Source organism: Acromyrmex echinatior, chromosome 18 (genome assembly GCF_024713525.1).
Source record: "Acromyrmex echinatior isolate Ae372 chromosome 18, ASM2471352v2, whole genome shotgun sequence".
In the NCBI taxonomy this organism is placed as follows: domain Eukaryota; kingdom Metazoa; phylum Arthropoda; class Insecta; order Hymenoptera; family Formicidae; genus Acromyrmex; species Acromyrmex echinatior.
Genome location: NC_141869.1, coordinates 3,719,835 through 3,742,335, shown reverse-complemented (window position 1 = coordinate 3,742,335; position 22,501 = coordinate 3,719,835). Strand labels below are relative to the sequence as shown.

Sequence of the window (22,501 nt, the reverse complement as noted above, 5' to 3'; positions counted from 1 at the left end):
CGTTATTGCAGATGACGACTATTAAAAAAAACAACTTATAATTTTCTATTGTAATTAGAATTTATTTTAATTAAGAAGAAGAAGAGATAAAGACATTATAATTTACATTATATTTTTTAAAATATATTTTAGCACTACGATTTAATATGAATTCGTACTACATTTATTTACGATATCGCGATTTTATCACTAATACGTAGCTATGTAGTTCCTAAATCTAAAATGTATGTACTGGCGCTAATGTATGAGCGATTCGACAAGAAAAAGACATAGCCTCTCTCAGGTTTCTCTTTGTTATTGGTAAACCTGCTTTGGAAGTATTGCGACTATTGCGTCGCCAGCCACGCCATTTTCTGTCTGAATTCTGTCTGAGCAATTGTGAGGTTCTGCAATTCACACATTCCGAAAATTGCAGCGAAAGCACGATGTCCTCAGCGAGCGGTGATGAAGCCGAGGTTGCTTTGGCCGAACCAGGTAAAGCTTTGAGATACTTGATCTATCATCAGATCATTGGAGATGAGCTGGTTTGTCTCCAAGGACGTGCCGCCCGGCGCGACCGCCCAACCCACGAAACCGCCATTTCGATGAGACGGCGTCTCATACACCTGGAGCATTGTAAATATTTCGTTGTGATTTTTTCCAGTGAGACGCACTAGATCGGGTCGGGCCCGAAAAACAACAGTAGCCAAGAAACCACCTGTGAAGAAACTTCTTGCCCGAGCAACGCGCTTTCCCAAGAAGATCCATGAGATTGAGGAAATTGAGGTAAGAGTCAACCCTTTTGTAACCGATTGCACTGACATGGATTAATATCATCAGTGAATAACATTATCTTTATCGTCTAGCAATAAAACTGAAGCAAAGTAGCTGAGCATCAGTGTGGCTTTCTGTTTATTTTCTTTTGATATAAATGTTTGAAGAATGGACAAGTCATTAATCCAATATATATATATATATATATTTCATTAGAACAGCAATAATGTAAAATAATATTTATTTGACTAAAATATTGAACAATTATAATATATAATGTAACTTTCAATATTTTATGTCTACAATATAAATATGATCTATTTGAATAATTTGTTTGTAGAAATCAATATGAAAAAAAAAATAGTAAACAATTAATTGTCATTGCAGGAAGAGACTACATCTATGTTGGAAGAGGAGGTGATAGAAAGTATGCCTGAGAACGGAGTTCAACGTGTGACAGACGTTATTGTGGAACAACGTAGCGATGAAGATTCTTCCACGTTGCATTTGCAATTGGAGGATTCCGAAGACACTAATATACAGGAAATGAATATGGATCAAAATGAAGAAATGGAACAAGATGTTGAAGAAATAGTAAGTGATTTATGCAACATTTTTTCTCATTTTTATTGATATTCAAGTTTCTAAAAACTACATTACTTTTTTATCACTTTATGATACTATATTTCATAAAACTTATTTCATTTAGGAGCATTCCAATATAAGATCAGAGGGCATAATTATGGAAGAAAGTAGTATGGACAAAGTAGAGATACTGGCTGAACGTGGAGACATCGAGGTGGAAGGTCAAGACGTCCAGTTGGAATGTCAAGATGTTGAAATAGAAGGTCAAGACATCAGTAATGATGACTCTAATCAACAACGTGTATTGATAGATTTTCAAGAAGTTATCAATGAAGATGGCAACACAATGACGCAAGAAATCTTAGAGGCAGAGGAGGTAGATGGTTCAGAGAACATGTCTACTCATACTGGTACTAGAATCCAAGTTATGGAAATTGACGAGCAAGAAATATCGGAAGATGTGGAAACAGTAGAAACAGTGGAAACTGTAGAAGCAGTGGAAACAATGATGAATAAGATAGAAGAACCCGAAATGGAAGTGTCACAGAGTGATTCCCTGCCGCGTATAGAAATAACTGCAGTTGAAAACGAAGAAAATGAAGAAACTGAAGAAATACAAGAGTACATAACTGAAGATGATACAAAGAAGATCGGACCTGATACGGAAGCTGTGTCAGAGGACGAGTTGCCGACTGAAGCTGCAGCTAAGGTCAGAAGCGTTCTATTCACATTTTTTATATATATATGATCAGTTCTTTTCAGCTGAATTCACATTGGAGAAAAAAAAGAGAAAAGATGTTTGGAAAAAGTTTAGCTGAATGAATTTATATAAATCTTTTATTATTGTTTTATATAATAGTTTCTATAATAGTAAATTCATAGATTGATAACATAAATAATTTTTACATAGGAACCAGAGACTGAAGCAGTTTCTGACGAAGAACTGCCGGTTGCTGCTGCAGCAGACTTGGGCGAAACTGAGTCTGTGTCTGAAGATGAATTGCCGCCAGACAGCGATAAGAAGAGAAAGCATGGGGCAAAATCAATAAAAACACTAGAAAAGAAAATTAAACCAGAAGGCGGAAGTTAGTACATTTCGTGTTTCCATCTTGATAGAAAGCAGAAAAGCAGCAGTCAATTAGAACTTCGCGCTGATAATCGACAATTTCGACTGTTTAGTTCCAAGCGCGAGTTCTGATCGACTACTTTTTTTGTTTTCTTCTTTTCTATACGAACGCGCCCTTAAATACTGTTAAATCTATTATATAGTATCAAATTTAATCTAATGTGAGTCGCCACTGCTCCTATTAAATATATCATTATTTTTTACCAAAACGATATAACGACACTATGTAATGTCAAATATAACCATTATTTTGGTAAAATATGTTTGAGTAGGAACAATAGCGACTCACGTCAAGTTAAATTTGACACTACAGATTTAATAGTGTACAATGTACCATAAAATGTCGTAGTCTAGAAATTTTCTTACATGTTCCTCTTTTATATTTTTAGCTAAACGTAAATTAAATGCGGAAGGAGAATACGATCCCAGTTCTCCGACATCTGAGAACAATGATGAGGCACCGGCAAAAAAGGTTGCCTTATCGAGCGATACGGAAGCGGGAGATAAGCAAGAAATCAAGCCAGCATCGCCAAAAAAGAAAACATTGCCTGAATTAGAAAAATATTGGAAAGCTGTTAATGAAGATCCATCTGACTTTACAGGATGGACGTATCTCTTACAATACGTGGATCAAGAAGTAAGTAAAAGATTATTTAAAAGTTTTACTCAAGATTCAGTCTATGTTAATTATTCTTTTATATATATATAATCTATATATTAGGTGTTGGAATTAATTCGTAGCGTTTTACAAGTGATGGGAAGTACTTTCATTAATGTATTTTTTAATGCTCATGTGAAATAAATAACATTCTTTCATTTAAAAACGCTACGAATTAATTCCAACACCTAATAATATGGAATATAATTTATTTTCTTCATTATATATATATAAGAAAACCAAAAAGAGGACATGATTTCTTATATTTACATTACAGCCATGCATTTCTTATTTTCTTATCATCTTTTCTTTTTTATATTTATTAGATAACTTAGTTCATGAGCTTCCACTTCTTTATGGTTTGGTTGAGAAGAAACAAAAAGAATAGACGCTAAAGTTCTGGCTGCTTTAGCATATATTCTTTTGTTTTCTTTATCTAATATAGGATATATTAAAGCAAATTAAAATGTATTTGACAAGTGATTAAAGAAATATCTGATAATATCCTTGGTGATATACAGAAGTCTTTTCAATGAATTAGAATCAATATTCGATTTTTATTATTTTTGCTACAGAACGATGCAGAGGCTGCGCGCGAAGCTTACACCAAATTCTTGGAGCGTTATCCATATTGCTACGGTTACTGGAGAAAGTTCGCCGATTATGAGAAGAAGAAGGGCAACCCCGAAAATGTTCAAACGGTGAGTCCGATCGTATATTACGTTCGTTAGGCTATCTCTCATTATATGATATCATTATAATTAACGCAATCTAATGAAAATAGCTCGAGTTAGGAAGACGCGTGGGCAGTGTGCACGCACATAAATATGGTTTTCCCTTCCAACAGCATAGCACGTCTTGCGGCACCTATTCGACTTTCTTCGTTTACAAAATAGTTACTTATTTAATTAATATCCTGCGATACTTACAAAAATGCTATATTACATATTTTACTATCTTACCGATATATCGAATACATCAAGTACTCTATCGTACAATACGTAAGTCGAGCGAGATGGCTAGTTGTTTCCGAAGCGCCTTTATCGTGATGAAAGAAAACTATGTTATATTTACTGTAAGCATTTGTACACATAGCTTACTACAGAAAGTATTGTAAAACTCTTAAGCATAAGATATATGCGCTACTCTTACTTTATGTAAGTAAGATATGTCGGGTTGGGTGTTAAGTCAAAGTCAGAGACAAAGACTTAGGACACGTGCACGTGCCAGAATGGGAGCAAGAATGAGTGGCGGAAGACACTGTGGCGCCCAGATCGGAACACTCCCTGACTTTTAAGGTGAATGCACAATGCTCTGCAATCTCTGTGTTAATTAAATCTCTTTATTTACAGTATGCGAACGATATGTGAGTATACGTTGCTAAAAAAGACCGTAATGCTTAACGAAAGCTAAAAGCAAAATAGGTATAAGATCTACCCGCCGATAAGTCCAACCCAGTTGTAAACTGTTCTAAATACGATCCACGAATCCGTTACCGCAGGTATTCGATCAAGGTCTGAAAGCTATTTCGCTAAGCGTCGACCTCTGGCTCCATTACATCAACCACTGTAAAACCGTCTATGAAAAAGATGAAGAGAAGCTCCGGGAGCAGTACGAACGAGCCATACAAGCTTGTGGGCTTGAGTTCAGGTAACAAATCTAAAATTTTCTTCTAGATATATATTTGTAGACACATTTTTATTAGCTTATATGTCATTGTATTACATCGCTCATTTGCTGCAACAACGATATAACAAAAAATTGTCATTTGTTTGCAGAAAAAAAATAGAAATATAAAGAAAATAAGAATGAACATACTTAAAAAGAAATATACTTTTATTTCCTCCTACAATTAATTATTATACCAAAATTGCATAACAAACTTAATATTATAATATTTTAATGATTCGAAACATTGAAACATTTTCTGGAAAACTTTATTTTTTTGAGTTATGTTGTAGTAAATAAGCGATATTATTGCTCATAGAAAGATGATAAATTTCTTTAGTATTTTAGCTATACAGATTGCGTTTCGTTATATTTACTGCAAGTATTGAAAATGTAGTATGTGTAACGTGAACAATAGATTTTAATACTCATAGTAAATAAAGGAACGTCTTCATAATATATTGATAAAGGTGTACTTTAACAAACAATTAATAGATATTGAAAGAATAATATAATATAACAATTTAATATAAAACAGATCAGATCGTCTTTGGGAGAGCTACATAAAGTGGGAATCAGAGGGAAAACGCTTGAGCAGAGTGACAGCGCTGTATGATCGTTTATTGTCAACACCTACTCTTGGTTACACTTCCCACTTCGAAGCCTTCCAGGAATTTGTGTCGTCCAACTTGCCAAATCGTATCCTAAGTGTGGACGATTTCCTTGCCTTACGCGCTGAGGTAAAGGCCCTTCTCAAATCAGATGATGCCACTGCGACATCCGCTGCAGATGACGCACCACCCGGCGAGGAACCACCGCCTCATGAAGTACCACCTACTGATGAGGAGACTCGTGCCATCCGTGAGAAGATTATTAGCAGCAGGCGCAAAATGCATAAAGCAAACGTCAATGCGGTTGCAGCGAGATGGACGTACGAAGAAGGGGTACATGATATTTGATTACAATTATATTCATTATGATCACACTTTAATAGTTTAGTTATTAGCAAAATGAGACTTCTTTTAATTTCAATACGTTGAATTGTTTCACTGCTATAAATGGAAAAAAAGTTCTGACTCATTTCGATCCCTCACCGTAGCTCTACCTAATCGCGCAGTAAATGTGGATTCGTTGTAATACAGAAGTCAATCTTTTACAATGTTTTATGTTGTAAGTAAAAAAGTATATTCCAAATTAAAAGATTTGGATTCATTAATTAATTTCACTTTGAAGCACAATTCAAATTAGTTAATAATCTAGGACAATTAGTTTATAATCTAATTATATGATGTATAATTAACAGATAAAGAGACCATATTTCCATGTAAAACCATTGGAACGGTGTCAGTTAAAAAACTGGAAGGAGTACCTAGATTTCGAGATTGAACAAAAGGATCAAAATCGGATAATCATTTTATTCGAGAGGTGTCTTATAGCTTGTGCACTTTATGATGAATTTTGGATGCGAGTAAGTAGATATCAATCAATATTGTTACATGTATGCTGATTTTTGTTACTTCAAACATATAATTAGGAACATTCCTTATAACATAATTTTTATTTTTTCATTTGTACAGTTTGTACGCTATTTGGAATCGCTGAAGGGAGACAACACAGAAAAAATCCGAGATGTATATTCGAGAGCTTGTATGGTACATCATCCAAAGAAACCAAATTTGCACTTACAATGGGCTATCTTTGAAGAGGGTCAAGATAATTTCGAGACAGCTGCCACCATATTAGAGAATATTGATAATGTATTGCCAAATATGCTACAAGTGGCATACCGTCGAATAAACCTGGAACGCCGTCGTGGAGACTTAGAAAAAGCATGTATCTTATATGAAAATTACATTACCAATAGCAAGAACAGAACGATTGCTAATAATATTGCTGTAAAATACGCGCGATTTTTGTGTAAAGTCAAGGATGATGTCGACAAAGCAATTAAAGTGTTAATGAAGGTACGTTTAAATATGAAATTAATTTTCTCTTGACTATGTATTACGATGATTTGTGTTCAAATATTGATATAAATTTATTAACACAACATATATTGCATTTTTTATACAGGCCACAGAAAAAGATAAAGACAATCCCAGGCTATATCTGCAATTAATAGATCTGGCAATGCAACGAACGCCAGTTGATACTCAAGAAATAGTAGGCTACATGGATATGTTTATAGAAAGAGAACATGCAGATCTTGAACAAAGAGTGCTTTTTGCGCAGCGTAAAGTAGAATTCCTGGAAGATTTCAGTCCCGACATCCGGCAAGTATTGAAGGCTCACGAACAATTCCAGAAATGCATCAAGCAAGCGAAAGAGAGAAAGAAGACGAAGAGTGACGACAACAAAACGTAAGTATCCATAGAAAACTTAAAATAAAGATATTATTAAGGAGATTAATCTGATAAAATAGTTTTAAATATTTTACCAATTAAATATAATGAAAATATATATTTTAATATATTTATATAAAAATATATTTTAATAGAATATTCAAGTTTAATAAATACATTAATATGAAAAGATTAAAATACAAATATTGCCATTAAATATAATTAATGTATAAATGTAATTAATACATACATTTAGTTTATATCATTTACTTGAAATTGACAATGTATCATTATATATTTTTTACGTTTATGAAATAAACGTAACATGTATTATACATACATGAAATATGTCGAAACTCCGATAGAAAATTATTTTACTGATTTTTTACAGCGATTCTTCGCCTCCAAAGAAGAAAACCGACCAGTCGAATGTACCACCTTCACCATCCGTGGGTTCGCAGTCTTCATACCAATACAGCAGCGGTCCGAGCGGTCCTTACCAATCACCACAACAGTTTCAGGGCGGACAATATGGTGGACAGGGCGGCTATCAACAAGGTTATCAGCAGTATCCACCTCCATCAGACCCCAATTATGCTAATTATCAAAATTGGCAGTATGGTCAAGGTGGACCACAGGCTTATGGACCTTATAACCAGTGGGGATCTTACAATTATTATTAATATCACATAATTGTCCCTAAGACTATCATACTATTAATTGTGTCCTACTGTACATTCTCTAGCTTTTATTCTGTCGATTTCGAAGTCAGACGAAGGAATTAATTGTTTAAGTACCTTGATATCCTTTGACATATGAAAGCTTATGTGTCAAGCGTTTCTCTCTATATATCAATAATTGATATCTAGCATGGATATTTAATATATGAATAAACGGTATACCGTTAACAGAATTTTATTTGTTTACATCGCTATTTTATATTGCATTTTAAATTAATAATACATTAATTTAAAATGTAATAAAATAATTATTAATAATAGATAATAATTGTTTTATTGCAATATCTTTATTTTACATAAATTATTATGAAGAATTCAAATCAAAAATATGAAAATATTAAATTTTTACTAAAAAAAAAATGAACAAGTGAAATTCCTGTTAGTGGTGTACAGTTCTTTCAGAACCTTTTGTGTGTTCACATAACTCAAAGCGTTGCAGCTTTATAGCGTTAAATGTGAAGATGGATTTCTCGAATTACATCCACGATTCTTAATAAATTATAGATTCCAAAATGATTGTTGCATAATGTCAATGAAATTACATTTAAAAAATGTGTTGAATCTTACGATACACTGCGTCAGTTGGATATATCATGGTATATAACACATTTTCAAATTTATGTAAAACATTGACTTATTTAAATCGATTACTACTTAATTTTACGAAAAAAAATTCCTGATCACTGCAGATCATAATTTTCTGTATTCTTTGTTAAATTTGTTTACATCGAGCTCTATTTTTTCAAACAAGCTCTGTCCGACACAGAATATTAAGAAATATTTTTCATTAATGTTGAAGATATTCTGTATTTAAACCTGTGGTTTCTTTTATTGAAGATTATTTTGACATATGTAAAATGTATCGGTTACATCTCGATATTCGGTAAGTATCGTGTAAGATTTAATTAAAGATTTAATATTAAAAAATGATTTTTGATTGTTTGAAATAATACTAATAATAATATGATGAAAAAAATAATAGTTTTCATAATTTCACAATTATTTCGATATATATTTAAATTTTTCTAATATACAGCAGTAATTTATAATTAAAATTTGGTGGAAATAAATAATTTTAGTCTTTTCTTTTTTATGTTAATTTTGTAGTTTAGCATAATTACGGAAACAAAATTTTATAAATTTCAAATATATTTCTCAACACGTTATTGTAACGATTTTAATCTTTATTTACGTTTCGAATATATTTACTTGTGTTGATTTCAGGTATATTAAATTGACATGGTTTCGCATAATAATCTTTATTGCGTTTAATAAAAATCGGATTCTACTTATTTCTTTGTTTCGTTTACTTATAATTTTTTTTCGCTTTTTGTTTCAGTTAATAAATTGCATATAAAACTATTTTTCAGAACCTAAGCGAAGTTAAAAATCCGTTATAAAATTTTTCAGAAAATGCTGACGATCTGTAACAAACTTAAAAACTGAAATATAAAAGTGTCTTGGGGGGAAAGGGGGTACACTTTCTTTTTTACTTACTGATTTTTATACACGCAATTAAAACTAATTTCTATTGCTGAAATTTCAACATCGTAGCATATTTTAACACACTTTAAATATTTATATATATTATCTGTATTATTTTATAAAGAGATTTGCAAAACATTAGCGAATTATATAATTTTGTTTCGATCTTTTCAACAGAATAAGATTGTCGTAAACGATTTTCTCTTGAACATCGTTTTTCTTTCCTAATATATAGATATGCAGAAAATTAAACTTAGCTTAAATTACACAACATACTTAACTAGTTCCAGACGATTCATCCGCTTGCCAGATATTTGCACAAGCTGAACATCATATTGAGTGAATATTATAATACATAGTGTAGAGTGGTAATGTGATCAAGCCGCATTAAATTTTTGACAAGCGAATGGATACAGTTTCAAAATCGACGTTAATTAGTAGAAAAAGATATCTATATATTATATATATATATATATATATATATATATATATATATATATATATATATATAAGGATATCTCTATATATGTATGTATAATGTATAACTTCGTTTAAAACGATTATAAGTTAATTGTCATGAAAAACTTATTTAATGTAGCAGCGTTAAACAACCACGGCACTCGAAGCCATCGTGTTAAGTCCGCAAGTGCCATCCCCGCGGTAAACTCTGTAGTATCCCTGTTCGCCCCAAGATTTTCCCCAACTGTTCTTAATGATCCAATACGGTAGGTTTTTGTGGAAAAGCGGATAGCCTAAAAGAATATTGGATATAATATATGTCATCTATATACATCGCACTCAATATTAATATTAAATTGTAAACCTTCGAAAAGATGTATGAAAAAATGTAGCATCTCTTAAAAAACGTTGATTTTTAGTAAAATACGTATTCTTGATTACTCTCTCTCTCTTTCTCTCTCTCTCTCTCTCTCTCTCTCTCTCTCATATATATATACGTATTAGCAATAGATACAAAAATATCAGATTATTAAATTGTAAAATCATAATCATCCAAGATGATAATTAAAATTAATTTCTCTGGATCTTTGTGGAAAAGAAAATATAAGATTAGTTCTACTTTTTTTTTACTATGTTTTTCAAATATTTTTCAATCGTGTTTAAAACTATTTTTACAGAAATGTAATACTGACCAATTTAATTTATAATTTATAATTTTTTATAATGAAAGGCACTAATTGATTGCTTATTGTAAATATTAAAGCACTGTTATTCAGTGCTCTTAGTATTCTAAATAAGTAATTAATTATTGTCTTTCCAATAATAAAATGATCAATACTAGATTAGAAAGGTATTTTAATAAGATACGTACGACTTGTGCCATATCCGACGATTAGCACGCCATGATTCAGATTGTTGGGGTTGCACAGGATTTTGAGGGGATGCGAGACACCTCCCATATAAAATTGCATGGCATTAGCATTAATGCCGATGGCGATTGGACCGTTTTGCACCAACCACTGTGCTATTTGCGTCTCGTTCGATGTAATGTTGACAGCGGAGGCCAATTCTACCTTCACCAAATTCTGCTTGAAATGGCACTTTTCGTTTTCCGCCTCATACGGATAGTCTGACTCCAGTTCGAGACCGCCCAATTGCTCGATAGCTCTATAGGCGTTATCGGGTAGGCCGCCGTTACAGCCCTCATCAAGATGGTCACAGTCCACCAATTCCTGTTCGGATAGAGACAACAGCTGGCCATGCTTGATTGCATATTGGCCTTCGACGTTGCCCGTCACCGAGAAGGCCCAGCACGAACCGCATTGGCCTTGATTCTTCACTGGAGTCACGACGCCCTTCTGTCGCCAGTCGAAGCTGGATGGTAGATCGATATCCGGGATCTCGGCCTTAGGCAAAGGTATCTCGTTCTCCGATTGCAAGTCGGGTCGTAGACCGAGATAACGTGTGCGGAATTCCTTTTGCGACATGTCGGCGAACATGTTCACGCCGTAGATACCGGTTCCCTGCTCGGTTTCACGCAGCTCCTCTATGAAATTGAGATTCTCGCGGAATATTTTAAATCGCAGATTCCTCTCTAGTGAGGAATATGTCCGATTGTAAGTCGTCATAAAGTTGTTGAATAACCGCTCGGCCTTCATGTCCTCGGAAATTTGCAGCATCTTTTTGGTGTAATTAATGCCGCGTAGAGACCGTTTCCTTCTGCTATTTTCTGGCGGAGGGCACGTGACCGTTATCTCAGGCGAACCTTTATCTTCCCATGGTCGCGACCACACCTGTATCAGACACTCTTTCACCTCGCTTCCTTCTAGCAACTTGCAGTTGTCCTTGACGCCTTTTGAACAATCACTGTCGCCTAGTTTGGCTTTGATCTTGTAAAGTTTACCAGCGACCACCTGGACACTCGCCTCGGTGATTTCTACTATGAGCGGCTCGTTCGGACTGTCTGATTCTGCGGAAACTTTCTGCAGAGCTTTTTGAGCAAAGAGTTGAACATCAGGATTGTTTATGGACGTTGCTGTGGGAGCACCAACCAAGTTCGGAATAGACTCCGAACGCTTCCTTCTATTATTAACGTTTCCTCTATCCTTTGTCTTTTCGAGCCTCAAATCCTCCACGGAAACCTTCTTTCGCAGAAATTTCTCTTCCTTGACTTCCTTCATAACTCCATCTGTATTGGGTGTAGCATCTTCCATCTTGACAGGCAGATCAAAATTCTCTAAGAATTCTTTGAATTCTTTTGCCTTGTCCGTAAAACCTGAGATCTTTTCGTCGTCCTGACTCTTATTCAACACTATCTTCATGATAGCGGATTCTGTGACTTCAGCTTCCTCGGGTTCCTTTGAGGGGGTCGAAGGCGCGAGGGTATAATTCTCCAAAATTTCTTTCAAGCCTTCATACATATCGGCCATCTCAGTGTGGGACGATTGTCCTTCATTATACTTGACTGTCACAAAGGATTCGCTCTCCAAATTTGATCTCTGCGTTTGGTAAATGGCACTGGACACATTCTCGGGATCTGTACAGTTATTCTTAGTAATTTTGAGGGATGACTGTTGCCACGGTCGTTGCTCGAACGTGACCAGGCACAACTTGGTTGGAACGGTCGTTCGCAATGAACATTCCTGCTCCCGTTCTAGGGCGTTCTTGAGGCATTCAGATTCGCCTATCAGCAGCAACAGCTGATACTCTATCACGTTGGATGAGACCGGTACCGAGCGGGTGACTCTTACGATGCTCATTAATTTGTGCTTGTAATCGCTCGTAGTCTGCTCGTCCATTGATCTCAATGCTTGGTCGCCGAAGGCAAGGAGACCTGGCAGATTTGGATTCAGCTCGTACGGACAACCTGGACAATAGTTCCCAGAAGCGCGCATAGCGATGAATGGTCTAACGTTCTCATCGCCGGTTTCCTGAATCTCGTGATCCAGTTCCACGCTTCGATTATTGTTCACCTGTTCGGCCAGACTCTCCTGAGTGACCTGAGTGTCCTCCTGTTCCTGATAACTCTGTTGCTCCTGTGACATGTCATTCTGTGCATCAGCTGGATAGAAGTACATGCACTGAATGGAATCATTCAGCGTCTCTATGTCGCCGTACTCGTCTTGCTTCAAGTCAATAGTACAGGCCTCTCTGGGACAGGACTCCGTTCCACATATTGGACTCAAGTCGTACGTGAATTTATATACTTTATAAGGCGGCTCATCCTGCAATAATAATAGAATTATTTACATGAGAAATGAAACGCAAATCATTATCTTAAAATTAAACAGACTTATTGATATCATCATTATTGAGTAAAATAATAAATCTCGTTTACAATTTTAGTTATTGCAGCAATTATTCTACTGTTGAAATTAGAAAGCATAATATTGTGTACTTAAAATCTGTTGCGCAGTAATCAGTTTCCACATTCTTTAGCTAAGTACAGCTTGGCCTGAGTACAACTTGTCCTGATAACCCAGACCGTTATTATCTCAGTTTATCATTCGAAAGGCCTCCGAATATATACATAGAACATATGTACCTTGACACGTATTAATAGAATACGCATATATGTCACATGATCAGAAAAATAACAAATATTATCTTATCCCTGTTTTTCAGAAGCAGTTGTGCTTAATATCACCCTTATCAAGGAAATAAAATAATGACAGAATCCAGAACAGTTAAAAATTTTTTAGCTTTATTATTTAAAAACAAATTGCAATTTTGATGTATTTATTTTTTTCTAAATAATGATGTCAATTATTTACATCAGTTGAGTATTACGTAGAACATTGCGTTCTCGAAAGAATCCAGTAAATAATATCTCCTTAAGATCGTAAAAACGTCTCACGATTCTCAGAAAAGAATGTTCATTAAACATGTTCTTTCAAGAAAACAAATTAAAATCATTATAATTATGCAATTATTTCATGTCTTCCTTGATATTAAATTCTTATATCTTTCATGCCATAAGATTATCTATAAATAGAATCAAACACATGCAATACTTATAATTTCACTCATTCTTTATTGCATTAAAAAATTAAAAAAAAATCTTTTTACCTTTAGAACTTTATCAGACTTCTTTGTGACATTCCCAAATAATTATTTTGAAAAAAGAAATTATTACTATGTTTATACTAATAATAATATAATCCAATTACTTAATCCTTGGCCTCATTACAATTTAATTTTCATCACATTGATAATAGCAATTAATTCACAATTTAATTTTCATCACATCGATAATAATCTGACAACCTTAAATGTTTATAGGAATCTCATCTTCACTTCTGCAAATATTTAATTATTTATTCGGAGAAGTTAAACTGCGCAGCAGAAAAAAATTATCCTCCACCTTTCAACGCTACATGTTGGAAACTTGAGACGCATTATTTGCAAGCAAGGTCTTTCTCATTGCTGTCATCACCAAACAAAGAAATTAGCTCATCGACTCATGTTCATGTCAGCATTGTCTGCCTCATGACACTCATATGACTGCGTCGAAAATGAAAACAAAAGCGCTGCAAGGGGACATGCAATCGAAACTTCCCCCAATTTTCCCCGAAATATCCTGACTCTCCGTGGAAATCGCGCGACGTCGAGCGGGTACACGGACTCACCAATTCCTGCGCGTTTATTAGATTGCCATGCGCGTACAAGTGATGCGTCGGAGAGTGATCGTTCAGGGCTCTCCACGCCTTCTCCGAGAGTTGCGACGATACCCGGTTCAGGGGAATGTTCACCGGGTTCGACCGCACCATCTGCGCGATCAAGCAGGCCAGGTAGAGGAGCGCGAGATGACCCGCGCGGCTTCGTTCTGCCATTTTGCGAGACGCGCGTCGTCGCGCTCAACTCTGCTCAGGATCGACCGCACTAAGCTCTCGAATGACAGATCAGAACTATCTATAAGCAATCTTCGACTGTCAGCGACTGACTGACGCTCAGACGCTCCGTGATTCGTGTATCTGTCGTCTGTCCCTCTCACTCTTCGTAGCTACTCTCAGCTTACCCTGGATTACACTTCCAAACGCTCGGAAGGAGACGGATGATAATCGGATATTATCAAAATCTATGAGAGAAAGAGAGAGAGAAGGAAGTGCAGAAGATGCACTACGGATGAGTAGATTCTTTTTTTTTATAGTAGAGGAAGTGATTAGAACTATTAGAAATCTATTTGCATATTTTTGCATCATTTATGTATAAATATAAATGCATTCGTTTTAATAAAGGACAGAAGAAAAAGAAGAACAATGCTTCTTTTAGCTGTTTCACTTCCTTTTTTTCTTTTCTATTTAATTTAAATTTTCATGCAGAATAGAGAGATGAAACAAGGTGAATATAATTATAGGATAATTAAGACAATATATGAATATGATTTTAATTGAGTTTTTTAATTTTCTTAAGGTTTCCGAAAAATTAAATGAAAAAAAGTCATGTGTACATACATTTTTGTTTCAAACAGTACTTTTTGAGTCTGTTGAGTCTCTAAAGTTGATACTTTATTTTAAAAAATTGGAGATTATTATTATCAATAGCTCTATTTGCATCGATATAAGTTTTGCAACTTGATAGCTTTTAAAAATAATTCTGTTGATTTAATAATTACGTAAATTCACATATACTTTTGCTGCATACAAATGACATAAAGTTTGTATTTAAAAAAAATGAAAAGAAGAATATGTAAAAACCATATTTAAAAATCCTATCATTTAATGAAAAGTAACAATATTATATTGCATCTTCCCAAAGCGATTATTTAATTTCATTTAACTTGTTCCGCAGCAAGAGTTTTTCAGGAATTGTTACATGCAGCATAAAAAAAATATGTTTTTGAATAAATATGCTTTCATTCACGATGTATTTGCTTAGCAATTAAATACGGGAATTCCATTAAATTATACATATACCAATGATTAAATTCAATTCTGATGCGTACAGCTGAGTTTTCCTTGCATTGTGCGCGTTCGTCAATTGTTTGATTGCGTTGAATCTGTAAATTGGATAATTATACGTTCCCGTTCGGTGACTCAACATATGTGAGTGAATGTACATATATTATATTGTCATTATTCTGTTGTTACTTTGAGTCTGTTTGATTAGTTAACTTTAAAGAAGAATAGTTATTTTTTTAAAGATAATTAATCTTCTATTATCTTTAAGGAAACTATAGATGTTTCAAAAAAACAACATGAAAAAAACATCTTTTTATTACTTTGTAATATTTTTATGCTCTGAAGAAAGCTTTTAAAAAGTTAAATAAAAAAGTTATTTATAAATCGATTCGACGTCGATTCATTGTCATTTCTCATTGGAGATCATGCTTAGCTATCCACCATATGCTGTTGAGTAACTGTGCGTAAGCCAGAAATTTACAGCAATTGACATTTCATTTCATGTGTAAAATTAGTCCTAAAATTTTGGACTCTAAGATAAAAACACATAAAATTATTATGTGTTTTTCATAATATAAAATTATGTTTTTAAAAAAATGATTCAGAGACGACTGAATTCGAAATTTCTGGCAAAATTAGCATTTTGCGGAATATATATATATAGAACATTCTCAGAATATATAATGATATATTATAAATGGAATTTTTAATTGATATTTGAATGTTACTTTTACATTTCGTAAATACTTAGGAATATTCCAGAATACTCTTGGAACGCTTTTAGAGGATGTAAAAATCTTTCATGAATACCTATTTCAAGAATATTTAGCGTGCTTAGGAATAGTTAGCTGAGGTATAATTTACGCGAGAATGAACATGCATAATTGAGTGTGGGAAGACAGAGTTCAGCATGCGCTTTGCTAAAAATAATAATTCATTGTTCCTCGTGTATGACATATATTATCAATCTACATGACGTGTTAAATAATAGAACAAGGATAACATGTAAATCTAGAATCTGAAATGTGTAATAATATTATATCATCGAAAACATAAAGAAAACATATAGCATCTGAAATACGAAAGAACAAAATAAATTAAGTAATATCTATCTGACTCTCACGTTCTAATTGTTTGTCACATTATCGATAATTATTTTTCCTTCATCGTGAAAAAAATCAATGAGTCTTTGCTATAAAATTATAGCATTGCATGTAATATAAAAATAATTCACTTACAAAAATATTTTTTTTTTAGATATAAAATAAAAATAGAGAGACAGAGGAGAGAAAGAAGTATCAATTATTTTATAATATCATTTTTTATAAAATATAGAATTTTCAACTCTTCACGAAATTTTTGCTATTCTACATAATAACTGAGTTATCTACTGTTAATCAATAAGTATTTGTTAAGTAAATCAATAAGTATTTTGTTGGATGGCAGCACTAGTCAGTGAAACTGTTTTGCAGATCTATTTTGTAACACTCTTAACGCAAATTTCATTATCATTATAATGCCGCTGAGCAGCTTTTTTCACGATGAAAGAATAGACCTGCTGAGAGAGGATATGAGGGCCTTTTTTCTGTAACTGCAAAATGCTCCTGCACGCTATTGTCCTCTGAAAATATGGATATAAACTACACAACAATATTCATTTTTTCCCAACATAAGTTGAGTCTAGTAAGTTTGATAGTGGATTAATTTTCATTATTTTTACAAGTTATATAAGAATTAATAAATGATTTTTACGTATATTTTAACATCTTTAGAAAATATTTATAAAGTTGTACATTTATAATAAAATGTATATAAATTGTTGCAATTAAATATATTTAGTGAAGTATATTTTTGAATGAAAAAGTGTCTCATTTTGTTAATTATATATATAGTTAACAATATGAGAAAAATGCATTTTTTCATTCAAAAATGTAAAACTCTGAAAGAAAAATATTTAAAGGAAAAATATATTTAACATATCTTAAAGTTAAAATTCCAATTCAATTACAAAAGAAAAAATAGTATCATAAATTAATTAGTAGTATCATAAATTAATTTTTTAGCTGAAAAATTAAATAATAATTAACAAGATATTTAATACTTTTTGCCAAAGGTGCATTTAGCGCAAATTGTTTCGCAAGATTAAAAAAATTTGCATGTATCTTTATATCAAGAATATACAGAATATTATCAACCTTTATTTAAGTATGAATCATTCAAAAGAATAATAAAAATTGAGACATAATGTTAGAATATCAAAAATATTCCATGTGACAATTACTAATTACGTTTACAAGAATCGCGCAAATAATATAGGATTGAACAAATATCAGAGATGCCACAAAGCAAAGCACGAAATATATGACGATATTCATTTGTTAAAATCATGTAAAATATGAATAATTGAATAAACCGTGAATATTTTTTTAAACACAATAGATGAATATCCGAACAGCGCCCGGTGAAAACTGAGAAGAAAGATCGCTCGGTGAAAAGCGAGGGGAAGGGTTGCGCAGCGAAAAGCGAGGGGGAGCGTGCCGCGCATGCGCGGCGTAGTGGTTGCTACGTATCAGTTATTACTCGGCTCTCGGCATTCGCTTGGCGACCTTAGAGGGGGATGGCCGTAACGAATCGCTCGGGTCGCTCCGAGTGTCGCATTAATCTTGAAATGGAAATTAAACATCTATGAACGCGAATTGATAAATTATTATTACATTAGGGTGCCCAAGTAATAAAATTGCCCAGAACTAAGGTGTGTATTAATGATTAAACTAATAAATTTTAGATAACTGCTTTATTTCTTTTATTTAAAATACATACTTTAAATAAAATTGTTTTTGACACGACCGATCTCTAACTCATACGACTTATTTAAAATGTAATTAAAAAATAGATCAGAAGAAGTTATCTAAAATAATAAATTCTATATAATTCTTTTATATTTTATTAAAAGTACATATTTAAACATCTTTATTTTTTAAATACGATCGAGTTCCGTATATTACTGTGTATATCGATATATTATAATTAGACTTTATATTATTATATGTGAAACAAATTAAAATCCAATTAGTATTTCGTCGCGGAATTAATAAAATAATTTCTTACATTGATTTTCTTAAAACTCAACAGTATAGTTGGCGCGAGTCGTTTAATCCACAAAAGTAATGAGTAAATTATATTCGAATGCATAATGCAATGTAAGTTTTGTTGAATTCTAAGCACCAAGAGTTAAAAATATAATACCTATCGAAATAAAACAGTGATTTGTAATTCGTGCAATCTATATATGTCTATAATGATTTTGTCGCGAACGTATTTTGTTTTAATTAGGTTTAATGAAGTAATAATGCGGATTAAGAATGCGGAATAAGTAAATGACTGCAGAATTAAGAGTTACAAACTAATAATCGTTTATTCTAACAGGATTGAAATATCTAAAATGTTCATGATCCAGTGAGAAATGACGATGGAGTCAATGTCGAATCGACGTCGAATTTGATGATTTTGACGTCGAATCGACATCGATTTGATATTGATTCCATCATTTCTGACTGAGGAGTTGAATGTGGTGTGCGTAACAAATGTAAGAAGCAAAGCAAACCGTGCATTAAAGCCTGTTCATCAGAGAATATAAAAATGTAAAGGATATGTTACCTTACTTATTTTGTAAAATACGTTACTTTTCGTAGAAATTACGTAGACGGTTGGCGCAGTGGTCTTGGGGTTGTTTTGATACGGAAGGATAGACGGGCGGCCCGGTCGCCCGGTGCGTGATCATGTTTACGCTCAGACATTCCATTGTGCCTACTACGAGTAAACATGTACTACGTAGCAACATGACGTAGACGCGTCGCTCCGTGCCATCCCCACTCCAAGGTCGCGCGCTGATAATCTAACCGTCGAAATATTAACGTTAATGCATATTACAAAATCAGTAGCGACACTGCTACTTGTCTGTATCACACGAGTCATAAAAAAGCAACATTAATACGAATACCCTTATGCAAATAACGCAATTCTTTCTTTCACAATTAATATAGTTTAATAATTTAATTAATTTTTTTGTTTTTGTCCACCTTCTATTATACGATCCGTTTAAAAATTAATCGTAACTTTGGAACTATTTATCGGTAATAAAAGAAACATGTCTCTTTTTTTATTAATCTCTGGCCCATTCATTGACTCTAATTATTTCTTACAGACATCATCTACGTATAAAAAGATTCATTTTTATCTCCTCTGAATTTATTTCGCAATGATAACGAATTGCAGACGTGTGTTTGATATTCATTTCTAAAAATTAACCGATTGCATAGTAATATAGATAATAGTTATATATTATATTTTTCAGATTATCTTCCCTCCCACGGGTACACCTTGACGTGGTGAGAGGGCTCAGTACCCAGAGGATATTTACATGAAAAGAATGGTTTTTCTCAAGTATTTAAAAATTTTCGGATATGTCTGTATATCTAGATAAATTTTTAGATATTGAGTAAAATCATTCTCTTCGTGTAAAAATCCAACGGGGAAGCTAACGTACCCTCGTCGCCGATTTACTTGAAAATGAACGAACCGCAGCCGGTTCGTCGCGTCGCGCGTTTTATTTCGGGAGTGCCGTTCAAGTTATCGGACTCAAGTTATAGTCCGCGTGCGTTTATAGTATATTATTCGCGAGTGTTTTACGCGAGTGTCTTGTGCGAGAGGATGCCAACCCGATTTTGAGAGGAGGAGGAGGTCTGAGAGAGGCATCGGGCACCGGCGGAGCAACCTTGCGGTAAATATTTTTTGCTTATGTAAAATCAATATCTTTCTTCTATTTATTTTTGAGTCATTTTATTTTACAATGATTTAAAAATGATAATTAGAAAAAGGATTATTTTAAAGTTATTTTAAAATTTCATATACATATACGAATTTTGAAGATCTGTTTTAAAAAATACATAATTATTTTATAAATATCTAACTCAATGAATTAAAAAATTCGATGCTTATAAAAACTATACATTTTGAAAATTATATGATTATTTTAAGACAACTTTGCTTTTTTTTTTTAAATATTGTTTGTGTTCTTCCTGATTTGTTATAATTTGAATTTTATATTTTTTTGTTACAGAATCATCGTAGCGACGTTGCAGAACTCCGCTGTTGCGCGTCGGGTTGGTGAGTGACGAATTAATGTTTTTATTGAGATAACGGATGTATGGTAATTTTATTAATATATTATATATCTATAAATGCATATATGTATTAATTTAATAAAAATATACGGATAAATATATGTAAAGAATTCCATACATCCGTTGTCTTAAAATGGATAAGTTAAAACAGATTAGGATAAACTTAATCCTGAATACCTTCTTATTGTTAAATATATTGTGCATGTATTGTTAAATTTATAATCACGTTACACCCAGTTTGAGTTATTTTAAATTATTCCTATATGTTGCCATTGCTTTTACACAATATCTTGTTAATTTAACTATAAGAATAGAGTAAAATTATTTAAGGAAGATTATTCAATTTAGCTCAAATTTTATTTACTAATTATAAATTTATACGTTAATGTGAACGTTTTGATACAAAGTAACTCAAGCTGGGTTTGATAATTCAAGTTCAGAAATATAATAAAAAATAGGTTGTTTCAATGATCGTGTTTTATGTAATACTAAAATAACTCGGGGGAAACCTATTTTACATATAATTATATAAAATTACATAAAATAATAACTTTATATAATTGTGTGTATATAAATGGACACACATATTTGACAGATATATAATTGTATATAAATATATATAATTATATGCAATTATTATGTAAAATATGTCCATTTATATAAAATTATGTATATAAAAATATATATAATTTTATACAATTATGTATAAATAAACGTATTTTATATAATAATTGCATATAATTATATATATTTGTATACAATTATATGTAAAGTTACATATTATTTTATGTAATTTTATATAATTATATGTAAAATAGTTTTTTAATAGTTACTTTAATATTATATATATTATTTTTTTCCTGAGAATACATCTTGACATACTTGGAAATAAAAATAAAAAAGAATAAAATATTCATTTTTTTCAATATATGAAATACATAAAATTAAAAAATATAAAGCTTACATAAAATAATAATTAGAATGAATGAAATTGTTATCTATGCTCGAGAAAAAATATTCCATATACAATTATATAAAATTATATAAAATTATATATAAGTTTATATATAATTATAAATATATATAAATATATATAAATATATATAATTTATATATATAAAATATTTTTTCTCGGATGGAATATCATAACATGGAAAAGCGTTTGTTACAGTGTAACAAACAAATATTATTTTATTATTTTCCTATCTATCCTATTCCCAAATATTCATTCAGGATTAAGTTTTATACAAGTTGGTGCAGAAAAGCAATATCTACATATATGTATAATGTGTACTGTTTATTTAAAAAATTTCTTCTACTATTTTACACTTATTTGTATACATGTGTTACTGATGAAATAATAATGAAAATTTTAATATAATTGATTGATCTCGTTTTTCAATAAAAGACATTTTATGATTATTAATTATTATTGTTTATTTCAATGCACTGATTTTAGCCTGATCTTTTATAACTTATCCATATGTAGTAACTGGATTTTATACCAGTTAAAGTAGTAACATGATGTAAGATCCAAAATATACATTTTATCAAGAAATAGAAGAATTTTATCTCATAATTATTTTAAAATCGCGTTCAGTT

The 22,501-nt window shown here is 32.3% G+C and overlaps 2 protein-coding genes and 2 long non-coding RNA genes across 4 annotated transcripts; 2 read left to right on the top strand and 2 right to left on the bottom strand.

Annotated features, from left to right (window-relative positions):
- The first annotated feature begins 299 nt into the window (after positions 1–299).
- Prp39 (pre-mRNA processing factor 39) lies at positions 300–8,851 on the top strand. Its single transcript, XM_011054151.2, has 13 exons — positions 300–474; positions 644–765; positions 1,141–1,347; positions 1,463–2,047; positions 2,249–2,423; positions 2,854–3,101; positions 3,698–3,823; positions 4,624–4,772; positions 5,329–5,734; positions 6,094–6,258; positions 6,368–6,754; positions 6,864–7,150; positions 7,524–8,851. Exons 1-13 carry the CDS (start codon positions 426–428, stop codon positions 7,813–7,815), a joined length of 3,198 nt encoding a protein of 1,065 aa, XP_011052453.1. The 5' UTR covers positions 300–425; the 3' UTR covers positions 7,816–8,851.
- Positions 8,852–9,115: 264 nt separating this feature from the next.
- On the bottom strand, positions 9,116–14,794 carry LOC105144905 (uncharacterized). The gene is made up of 3 exons (XM_011054153.2): positions 14,445–14,794; positions 10,688–13,040; positions 9,116–10,109 (listed from the first exon to the last, which is right to left on the bottom strand). The coding sequence occupies exons 1-3, from the start codon at positions 14,646–14,648 to the stop codon at positions 9,961–9,963; spliced, it is 2,706 nt and encodes a 901-aa protein (XP_011052455.2). The 5' UTR covers positions 14,649–14,794; the 3' UTR covers positions 9,116–9,960.
- On the bottom strand, positions 13,600–14,438 carry LOC147906765 (uncharacterized). The gene is made up of 2 exons (XR_015548113.1): positions 14,180–14,438; positions 13,600–14,114 (listed from the first exon to the last, which is right to left on the bottom strand). It is a non-coding gene; the product is annotated as an uncharacterized LOC147906765 (long non-coding RNA).
- A 269-nt stretch (positions 14,795–15,063) lies between the features above and the next one.
- Positions 15,064–21,809, top strand: LOC147906764 (uncharacterized). The gene is made up of 2 exons (XR_015548115.1): positions 15,064–20,496; positions 20,836–21,809. It is a non-coding gene; the product is annotated as an uncharacterized LOC147906764 (long non-coding RNA).
- The last annotated feature ends 692 nt before the right edge of the window (positions 21,810–22,501 follow it).

Coding starts and splice junctions, on each gene's coding strand:
- Prp39 (XM_011054151.2), top strand. CDS start 426: ATGTCCTCAGCGAGCGGTGATGAAGCCGAGGTTGCTTTGGCCGAACCA. Junction 2,424..2,853: donor AATTAAACCAGAAGGCGGAA/GTTAGTACATTT, acceptor TTATATTTTTAG/CTAAACGTAAATTAAATGCG. Junction 4,773..5,328: donor GCTTGTGGGCTTGAGTTCAG/GTAACAAATCTA, acceptor AATATAAAACAG/ATCAGATCGTCTTTGGGAGA.
- LOC105144905 (XM_011054153.2), bottom strand. CDS start 14,648: ATGGCAGAACGAAGCCGCGCGGGTCATCTCGCGCTCCTCTACCTGGCC. Junction 13,041..14,444: donor TAATAAACGCGCAGGAATTG/GTGAGTCCGTGT, acceptor TTATTATTGCAG/GATGAGCCGCCTTATAAAGT. Junction 10,110..10,687: donor CGTCGGATATGGCACAAGTC/GTACGTATCTTA, acceptor ATATTCTTTTAG/GCTATCCGCTTTTCCACAAA.